Source organism: Sclerotinia sclerotiorum, genomic scaffold (genome assembly GCF_000146945.2).
Source record: "Sclerotinia sclerotiorum 1980 UF-70 scaffold_20 genomic scaffold, whole genome shotgun sequence".
Lineage (NCBI taxonomy): Eukaryota > Fungi > Ascomycota > Leotiomycetes > Helotiales > Sclerotiniaceae > Sclerotinia > Sclerotinia sclerotiorum.
The window spans coordinates 680,328-691,196 of NW_001820816.1; the positions used below are offsets into that span (position 1 = coordinate 680,328).

General features: G+C 40.9%; 3 protein-coding genes across 3 annotated transcripts; 1 reads left to right on the top strand and 2 right to left on the bottom strand.

Moving 5' to 3' along the window:
• Positions 1-3,318: 3,318 nt before the first annotated feature.
• On the bottom strand, positions 3,319-5,399 carry SS1G_11966 (hypothetical protein; the record flags this gene model as incomplete). Its single annotated transcript, XM_001586887.1, has 4 exons — positions 3,319-3,761; positions 3,806-4,351; positions 4,591-4,689; positions 5,300-5,399. 4 exons carry the CDS (start codon positions 5,397-5,399, stop codon positions 3,319-3,321), a joined length of 1,188 nt encoding a protein of 395 aa, XP_001586937.1.
• Positions 5,400-8,513: 3,114 nt separating this feature from the next.
• Positions 8,514-9,281, top strand: SS1G_11967 (hypothetical protein; the record flags this gene model as incomplete). Its single annotated transcript, XM_001586888.1, has 1 exon — positions 8,514-9,281. The coding sequence occupies one exon, from the start codon at positions 8,514-8,516 to the stop codon at positions 9,279-9,281; it is 768 nt and encodes a 255-aa protein (XP_001586938.1).
• Positions 9,282-9,972: 691 nt separating this feature from the next.
• SS1G_11968 (predicted protein) lies at positions 9,973-10,104 on the bottom strand (the record flags this gene model as incomplete). Its single annotated transcript, XM_001586889.1, has 1 exon — positions 9,973-10,104. One exon carries the CDS (start codon positions 10,102-10,104, stop codon positions 9,973-9,975), a length of 132 nt encoding a protein of 43 aa, XP_001586939.1.
• Between the last annotated feature and the right edge of the window lie 765 nt (positions 10,105-10,869).

Sequence of the window (10,869 nt, forward strand, 5' to 3'; positions counted from 1 at the left end):
TTGTACGAAGAAAGATGAAGATACATTATGACGATTATGTATATACGACACGGATGACTCTGCGTTAAAAAGAAAACCTCGTATTGTGTTTTTCTTAACGGAATGAAAAATGGAATGATTTGAAATGGGAAGGGAAATGGCAAAGGAAAGAAATGGCGTTTTACATTTTTTGCTTAAGGAGGAGAACTTAGAACGCTTTAATATTCCGACACGATGAGTGACGGGCTTCTTATTACTATTTCGCCAATTTAGCTCGTCTGGACTTTTGGTTTGGGCTTTTTTGCTCTTCGAATTAGGAACGCGAGAGTGCGTTTTTTTTTTAGTTTTGTAATTCGAATTTTTTTTCGCCTTTGGTTTGAAAGTTTTGTCGGTTCGTTGGTTGGCTGGTTGGTTGGTTTGGCTGTCTTTGATTGTTTGAGTCTATACCCCGTTCGCTGTTGTTGTTGTTGCTTGCTTGGATTTTGGTTTTGGGAAGAAGGGAGGAGGAAGGAGGGGGGAGGACAGAGAAGCAAGAGATAATGGAAATAAGAGGAATTCTATGGCTCGGTGCGGAAAACAGTGTGTTTTACAATAAAGCACTGATGAAGAGTGGAGGGAGAGAGATGAAAAGGAAGGAAGGGAGGAAAGAAAATGGGAGGGGGAATGAATTGATTGGAATAGCTTGAGATAGCTTGAGATGGTTGGGTTTTCGTTTGCTTTTTTTTGGCTTTGCTTCTCTTTGTGGAAGAAGGGAAGAAGGGAAGAAGGGAAGAAGGGAAGAAGGGAAAAGACGATCATTCATTGGATGGATGGGGGGAAGATATGAGATACAGGATGCGAAATGAGAGAGGCGGGATAGGTAAGAGAGGGAGGAACATCGCTGTATATATATTTATATATTTGTATTAATAATCTTATTTATTTATCATATTATAATTGCTGTGATGATTGATATAATATAAAAGAGTGATTAAATAAATATATATATATAATATAACATTTAATTTTAATTTTAATTTTTTAATATTAAAGTGAATAAATGTTACGATGGTAACAGCTGACTTGTTTTCGTAAGCTTGGGCCATATGTAAATCTGTTACGATTCGCTCAATTTAATATGAGATTTCGGTCACCCTAAAAACTCATATACACGCACCATCAGAGCATATGAACAGGTATGCTGGATCACCTTGGATCATCAGTGATCCTGAGTGATCCAAGAATTACGAGGATCTATATATTCAGTATGAATTCCTTCCTGTAGAGCCTCGTGCTCAAGATCAATCATTTAGTATACTCTACTATTAGTTACGAATTGCATATCATTATTGTCATTACTTAAGTCCCTGCTTGACGCCTAGTTATAAACCACCTCGAGAGCCTAGAGCACTTCCACGTGATCTGGACGGCAAACCTCGTAACAATAAAGTAAATAAAATAAATAAAGTAATTTATTATTTATTATGTTAAAAGGAATGACCTTACACAGGGAATAGTGGGAAGCTGATAGGGCAGAACTGAGGTAATATTGGTCTAGTAGATTAATTACTCTTCTAAGTTCTTGTAACGATACTGTACCGGAGGCAGCGGCTGCCTGAGGTTTCGTCTGATTGGTAGTTGTGGGTTAAGGCTTTATCACTAGTCTTCACTTGGAAGTGAAGTCGTTACTAGATCAAGTAGAATGTAGGTAAACTAATTGATAACTAAGTTGAGCACGAAGTGTTACGTCCAAAACGATTAGTATGTCACATGACCATAAAACATGTGATGGAACGGTGAGGAACGAACGTTCCTAGGAACAACCAGGAACGCTCGTTCCCAGGAACGACGATTCCTAGTTAACCATAGGCACGAAGGACTATATAATCAAGATGGATTTCTTTTGTATAGAGCTTCGTGCTCAAGATCAATCATTTAGTATACTCTACTATTAGTTACGAATTGCATATCATTATTGTCATTACTTCAAGTCCCTGCTTGACGCCTAGTTATAAACCTACTTCGAGAGCCTAGAGCACTTCCACGTGATCTAGACGGCAAACCTCGTAACACGAAGCTCCTAAACTATGAAACTACTCTGACTATATACTGAACAATAAAGGGGGCCCCTAAAAGCTTTCTGGCTCCTCAAGACTCCTTATCACGCGATTTCTGATGGTGCGTGCGCATACGATCTTCAGGTGACCAAGATCACATACTAATTCGATGAAATCTGATCGTGTTTGCACACGGCCTAAGCTCTCCTAATTAATCAGTTTGCTACCATCGTAACACCATCAATCCTAATGGTGAATCGTGACAGTTCTACGGAAGTGCGAAGCTCTCTTACAGAGAGCTTCTCAATCTAGTCCTAATAGGACTAGTGCCCTGTGCACGTGCTACGCAGGAACCATTCACTTTAACAATTTAACAAATAAAATATTTATTATAAATTAAAACTTTTAATGATATATATTTTATTATAAAATCGATTATAATTCTTTAATTTCTTTTTTATAAAAACAAGAGAAATTTTTTTTAATATTCAATAATGATTGTGACCAAAAGGGTGTTTATAGACCAGCAATTATATTTAACTTAGAATCTACAGGTGAAGAGCACCTGTAGATGGGGATAGCTACTCTATATATACACAAATGAATGGCCTAGCCGCATGTTACGAGGTTTGCCGTCTAGATCACGTGGAAGTGCTCTAGGCTCTCGAAGTAGGTTTATAACTAGGCGTCAAGCAGGGACTTGAAGTAATGACAATAATGATATGCAATTCGTAACTAATAGTAGAGTATACTAAATGATTGATCTTGAGCACGAAGCTCTATACAAAAGAAATCCATCTTGATTATATAGTCCTTCGTGCCTATGGTTAACTAGGAATCGTCGTTCCTGGGAACGAGCGTTCCTGGTTGTTCCTAGGAACGTTCGTTCCTCACCGTTCCATCACATGTTTTATGGTCATGTGACATACTAATCGTTTTGGACGTAACACCGCAATGGCTAGGCAAAAAGAAGTCATATTTATCCCTCCAATGATCTTACTTTACCGATAACCATTGATACCTAGTACTTGTCCGGATCTGATCCTCAGGCCACCTAAATCGTATACTAATCCCGAGTAATCGTATCATGTGTGGACATGGTTAATGTGCCTGAGGTTTCTTATATAATAAGGGTGGGAGGAAAGCAGGGGTTTCCGTCACAATGATATTCAAAGATTATATAATTATATAATATTTTTGATTATTAAAGAATTTATCTTTATATATTCTTAAATTTGTATATATATATATATTTACTTAACAAAACAGATCAATCTATACCTAGTAGTAGTTTATAAAACATTTATCTTATTATCTGAAAATCGAATAAGATATTTACCCAAAGAATAATGCCCCGGATGACGTCGGGTATACCCCACCCTTCGCCCAGCCCCGCGCTAATCTGCATACGACTCCCTCTATGGTCGTTATGATCGTTATGACCGTTTGGTTTATTTCGATTTCTGTTTGCCAGCATCGCATAAAACGCCTCTTCAGAAACAGCATGATTGATCTGGATAGAATTCCCAGAAGCTTCGTTATTACGAATCTCCAGATAAGAAACCGCCTCCCTCCATCCCTTTTCGCCAATTGGCCCATTGATCTGAAGGGCTTGTTCCCTTGTCACATTATTTAGGGTAATCCGACCAGACATCCACCCTGCATGTTTTGAATTTTCCTGTACATCATCACCATCTGTCGTTATTCGCGAAAGATCTTCACCTTTCATGTGCACGAACCCATCATCTTTTGTCTGTTAGTAGGTTTTGAGAAATGAGAGACTAGCGTACTCTGAAGGTGTTGGTCCTTGACCAATTCAGTAATCCTGAGGCCTCCTTCATCTCCAAATACATTGCGAACCAGCTCATCAACTCGATTGAGAATATCCGTATTGATAGCAAGATTATCACCAACGCCCTGCGTGACGCCTACGTTGGCAACATGTAGGCTGAGACCTAAATTTGACTTTGCCCGATCCAGCCGCTCCATGAGCTTGGCCAGCCTCTGTTGATCTTTCGATCCCTTTGCGAGTTGGTGAGCAAAACGACGCGCTTGACTTTTCTCCCCTGGCATTGTCGATTCAAGATGCTCAACGAGTTTTTCGGTTATTTTGCGAATGTTTTCGATTTCCGAGAGAACAGCCGCAGTTCGTAAATTAGATTCGTTCTTGACGAGCTCTATGATGGTAAGGATGCCTTGGATCTCGATAACACGCGATTCAAAGACTTCCTCGAAAGCTTTCATGTCGCCATAAGCCTTATGAAGTCGTTCGATAATGCTTATAGCCGATTCCAGTAAGCCCGATGCAGCAGAGATGGCTCCGAGAACGTCGAGTCCTGACTGAAGCTCAATGTTAATATATTATTCGTGGCTTGATGCCGGAAAAAGATTACCATTTTGTCTTAAATATGAATTTGTTTGCCAGAAGCTCAGTCCAAAAGATGAATTCGATGATAAGGGTCAACTTCTACTGCGAGGAAGTAACAGCAGTCTACACTATTTAATTCATAGCTAAACTGCTCATGACGGTTGCGTTCAAGTGGGTCCGTATTCATTGGACATCATCAGCTTATACCTGCAGTTACAGATAAGCAATGGCGAGTATCCACGATTGGCCTAGATGACTTCAGCCGCTTTTCATAAGCGCCTGCGACGTGTTGGGTGGAAACCTCCACTTTTCTTCGATTAGTTTAGTTCTTGCACAAACCACCAGTTCATTCAACATTTTTATGTTTTCCAAAAAGTGATACAAAGTACAACCTGCTTGGGTCCTTTGCTTGTTTCGGCCTCTGGAAATTCTTACAGACAGTTCAAAAACTCGGTTAATCATATAACTCTTATTTCTAATTTGGAATATTAGATGGCTTCAACCATTTCATCCTATGTTGCAAGTGGAAACAATTTAGCAGGAAACGGGAATATCCAGATCAATGGCCCAATAATGGGGAATGTGAATTTCCCATCCACCCACTGCAAGTATTCTAAAATATCTTGCAGAGATCAAATTTCAACCTTTTTCAAGAGGCTGATTTTCAGAATTTGGCAGTAGCAGGAGAACAAAAGAAAAGACAAGATGAATGTTACACTGCACTCTTCCTGACGCACCCCGGGACCGATAAAGAAGGAATATGTAGTCGCAATGGTAATCCGGTGAAGAGTTCATGCCAATGGATTCGGGAGGTCAAGGAAATCAGGGATTTTGAGGAAAACTGATATCCGATTCTAAAAGCTTCCTTTGGATGCATGGCGGCCCCGGAAAAGGCAAAACTTATCTTTCAATCTACTTGGCGAATCGCTGGATTTCGAGTATTGACCCTCAGCAGCCCAATCGTTTGGTTTTGGAGTACTATTGCGACAAGGGCAACCCTCACCGTAATACGGCATTATGTGTGCTTCGGAGTCTTTTGTGTCAGCTTCTAAATGTAAGTAATGACCTATACCAGGAGATTTTGGAGGAGCTCGATCTCTGCCGTCGGCGGAATCATGATCTTGCCAGTAATGCTTACATTGAGACTTTATGGCGAATATTCAAGTCTATGGTCGAAAAGCTTCCAAAAAACATATTTTTCATTTTGGACGGACTTGATGAATGTGATGATGACTCGATTAAATTTCTCCAGTCGAAACTGGAAGGGTTTTATGGAGCCGTCGACGCGAAAGCTCAAATGAAATTTAAGACAATTATCGTTAGCCGCTCATTGCAAAACAAGGTTCGAGCGCAGTTGATAATTGACTTGGATGATTTGGATCAAGAATACAGTGAAAAGGGGATGAAAGATCTCAAGACATTTGTCTCTGAGAATGTCGATCGCATTAGCAGAATTCCCGACGAGTGCAGAGACAATCTAAAGCAGCTTCTACTAAGCTGCACTGGCGGAACATTTCTATGGGTTTCTTTGGCAGTCAGTGAATTCAACAAAAATACTGGAATGCTTGAAGAGGTCATTAGCCATCCTGACTCTGTTAATGCATGGCTACCAAAAGGGCTAGATCACATGTACGATCGGATTTTAATGAACATACCAGAGTGCAGACGCGAGATTTCTTTCAATATAATTCGATGCATTTGCATTGCCATGCGTCCTCTGACAAGGACAGAGATTGCTATGATGGTCAATGTCAGTGATTTTGAGGTTGGGATACACATTCGGAATCTTGAGAACATCATAAGAAATTTGGATGGTCAATTTCAGTTCATTCACTTATCACTAAGTGATTATCTACGAAGTGTGCCGCCTCTTACATCTTCAATACTATCTAGCCATCTTTTCAACAAACTTTTATTGACGACAGAGATGGTCTTGAGGAGACCTTATCTAGAGTCTGCCCTTGACTTGGCGCTTTTCGGTATTCCCACAGTCATTATTCTTTGCTTGACCAAGGGACTACCATTCTATGCTAGCCTTACTATTTCAATAACAGTATTCTACTATCGCTTCTGCAGTCGTAATTTCGAGAAGCCACTTTTCCTCGTGAGGTCCTTACATCAACACCTGAAAATACGAGCATTTGGATTTAAAGAACAGGAAGCTCACGAAGAACTGTTCGAGAGATGCTTAGTATCAATGGAGAAGTTGAGAATGAATGGATGCGAATTGGAGCCCGGGACTTCTGTTACGGAAGTCAAGAAAGAAAAAAAGGCAAATTATCTGCTACATGTCGAGTATCCGTGCCGTTACTGGATGGACCACCTCCTGAAAACTAAAGTTAGGCAGAAAGATAACGGCAATCTTCATAACTTTCTGTCCAAGCATTTTCTTCATTGGCTCGAGGTTATGAGCTTGGTCGAAGAGCTACCAAAGAGCATCATTGTAATAAGCGCTCTGCAATCTTACATTTCAGTAAGCCATTTATCATTTTATCCTTCTTCGGAAGAATCTACTAACGACCATGAAAGAACATTGAAAATCCTAAGTTATCTGCTTTCGTTTACGATGCTAAACAATTTGTCCTTCGCAAACAAGCAGGAATAAAGCAGGCTCCCCTTCAGATATATTCCTCTGCACTTTTTTTTGCTCCAAAAACAAACATCATCTGGCAGACGTTTCGAGCCTGCATTCCTAAATGGCTTTATGAAATATCAAAAGAAAGACCGTGTTGGAATCATGAAGTTCAAATACTCGAGGATGATAGGCATGAACCTAAAGGATATGTTTGTTTTTCACTAGATAGGACAGTAGTTCTCTCTCTCTCCTGGACTGGAGACTCTGCTGCTAGCGTTCGACTCTGGGATGTAGCGACGGGTGTGTTACAAAAGAGCATTTGGTTCCGTAAAGGGCCTCGAATAGCTAAAATTACCTTTCCGCCGGACCTAGCTTCAAGCTCCAAATTGGAAAGCACAATTCGATTCATAGAAGCGGTGGGTGGCAATTTCCGCTATCTGGAAACTGTAGATTTAACTACCTTCTCATTTGATAGCAAAGTGATTGCTAAAGTCTATTCGGATGATAATACGATCCGGCTCTGGATATCAAAAGGCGATCATACTTTTGAACCATCTTTTGAGCTCAGGGGACATTCCAAGTCCATAAGTCGGGTTATATTTTCGCCAAACAATAAACTACTCGCCTCAAGTTCTTACGATGAAGCAATCCGACTTTGGGAGATAAAAACAGGCAGATTTTTGCATACATTCTCAGCCTTGAACTGTACTTCAATAGCTTTCTCGCCGGACAGCATTATCTTAGCCACAGCTGTTAAATATCGAGAAATTTGCCTTTGGAATTCAACAACAGACTACCAATTGCTCTGGGCATCTGCCCAACACCGAAATTCCGTGGTTGAGATTAAGTTCTCGCCAAATGGAAAGGTATTAGCGTCAACAGGACACTTCATGAGACTTTGGAACGTAACCAACGGCAACTTGTTACAGGAATTTGATATAGATGGGCTTGGTTCTTCAAATCGTATTACCTTCTCGCCGAATGGCGAGATTGTAGCTTCAGCTTTTGCTTCCAGCGGGATTATCCGACTTTGGGAGGCATCAGGGAGTTTGTTAGAAACACTCGACGGTCATACAGATGAGGTGAGGTCCATTTGTTTCTCTCCAGATGGCACGAAATTAGCTTCAGGCTCAACGGATGGAACGACTCGGCTTTGGAATGTCAACATTCCAATAAATAGATCATCACCAAGGATTAGAAAGAATCGAACCCTGTCCTCTCGGCCGAGTATTTTACAAACGCTTTATTCGCCGAACGGCAGCTTGATAGCTACACTCGCTAAAGCTTACCAAGCTTTATTCTGGGAAATAAAAATTTGGAATTCGAAAACTGGTAAATTGAACCACACGCTCAAGAGACGTACAGAACCATTGACAAAGCCACTTTTCTTTTCGCCCAATAGTGAAATAATTGCTTTAATGTATTCCAGAACCGTCACACTCTCAGATACGGCATCGGGCAAACATTTGCATATGCTAGGAGTTAATAGAGGTGAAATACGAGCCATGCCATTTTCGCCAGATAGCACGATCATAATCTTATGCATGAGTGATGAATGCCAACTCTGGAATACGCAAACGGGTCAAATTTGCGAAGACTTAAGGTCCGTGTAGGAGATATGGCATATATGCCTTTAGCTCTGATGACTGAAGCCGAGCTCACTAAAGGTACCGAAATTTGGAACCTAGCAACGGGTGAGCTTAGGACAATGGATAATGAGTCAGAATCTGCAGATGACGATAGTCTGGTGTTTCCCTCGCTTAACTTTTCGTTGGACTGGGAGCTTTGGAGTATGAAATATAGCTTCGACAGCAGGAACTACCTTTGGAACCCAGCAACCAGGAAGTCAGTGGTTTTACAAGATGATACTAGATTCAAGACACCAATCTTTCAACGATATTACATAAACAAAGACTGGATAATCGAAGGGATGGATAATGGGAGTCAGCGTTACGTTCTCTGGCTCCCTACGGAATATCGAATCGCAGACTGGAATTCAAGGAGCTATGATGGACTAATATGCATAGGATTGGAATCGGGAAGAATATTTTGCTTGAAGATCGGGCCTGGTGAAGACGATGGGTTTATGAAAAATGTGGGGAAATGGGGAGGTGAGTCCGATATAAATGAGGAATCTGAGGGAGAAGAATTAGAAGAGGAAAACCTAGAAGAGCCAGAAAAGGAAAGTGATTGGGTGAGCAATAGTTCTGATGAAGAAGAGGGGAAGACGAGGTCTTCCGGGAGAATGGAATCAAAAAGGGAGCCTCCGAGTCAGAAAGAAGCAGAGAAAAAACTTTTTAAAAAAGGGCAAAGAAGGTTTTGAAGAACAACGGGAAGATATAGAGTCCGATGAAGAGTCAGAGAAGGACGTGCTACTGGAATCTAAGGATAGCACAAGCGAGAAAAGTCTAAAAATTTCTAGCTCATTTAGTCGGTGGGGAAAGAATCTAAACCATCGGCTGAGAGATGAAAGAACTTACATACGGAGAAAGTACAGAATTTAAAGAAGGGCGAGGTGCAACGCGCGGAAATGAAATCAAAGATGAAAAGAGATAATACTATGAAGAAGCGAATCATCGTTAGCATCATTGTTCGGATGCTGGAAGCGCGCCAGCCATAGCTTTTCACTACCAACATCTTTCTGCCCTTTCTGTAGTCCGATTTTTTGAGCTGATATTAAAACGGCTAGTCATCCTTTACTTGAGATGATGAAACATCGGAGAGAGGTTTGGGATTCGAAATTCATGCGCTCACATTATTACATCTAGCGGTATATCTGAGCTCTTTAGACAAAGTACTCGAGTCGTTGCTGATATTTTAAAGTTTCATTAAGATCCATAAATATATCTGGGGCAATACCACGAAGAAACTTTCTTTATAGAAAGAGTCTATCCAGGTATATTAGGATACGACACATAGGAGAACATGTCGGCTGTTTAATACAGAAAAATAAAAAGTACTTGTAAAAGCGCGATTTGAAATTGACCACTGCTAAAGCGTTGCAAGGCTAGTTGTCAATCTTTAAGCATGACCCCATCGCCCTTGGACATTTCTGCCCGTGTATACTTCTCATTTGCTTCCCGTTTCTCCCGAGTTTCTTTCTTCTCTCGCCCACCCACCACCCGAGGTCCTAAACAAGTACACATATCAAGTTTCCTTCCCAATTTTATCAAAACTCTTTGTCCCAAAACTATTCACCATATTCTACCTCCCTTTTCTATCCTCTTAATAAGACTGAACGTGCTCGCGCCATCCTCTCCCTCATCAATCTTTAAGGCGCTGTAACCCTCCTCTCGATAATCAATCATACTAAAATCAAGCAGCTCAGTACACTCAATAATTCTCCTCGCCTTACTTCTACCCCTTTATTCACTGCCCTAGCATTATTCTTCCTTATCAAAAACAACCTCACACAATAGGATGTTTCCTGTCCAAAATCTCGATGTCTGGCATGCGCGTATTAGTCGTATGACAATGCGCTAGGACCCATGCCCGTGCCACCACGCCGTCTCGCCACAAGTAAAATCTTATCTTCTCCAGCTTTAGCATTTTGATCTCCGGAAAATACGAGGCTTTTCACGCAGCTGTGTCCACAACCATCCTCTTCGTGTCTAGTCACCCATTTACGATATTTATAACTATGCCTCTTTCCGAACAAGTCTACCACCTCACTCAATCTCCTCCAACAAAAAGAACTTCGGATAGGTCGAATGAATGATCATCGCATCATATGATAGGTACTGGGGACAGGAAAGACTTGGCCTCTTTAGACAATTCACGCGTGGCTGGCTATAATTGTTGGATTATAAGAAAATTACTCATGATAAGGTCTACACTGAACTCATTAATTTCTGTAGTTCGGAATTATCCCTTCTCGCTATCTTCCGGGCAACATTTGGAATTTGTGCAGC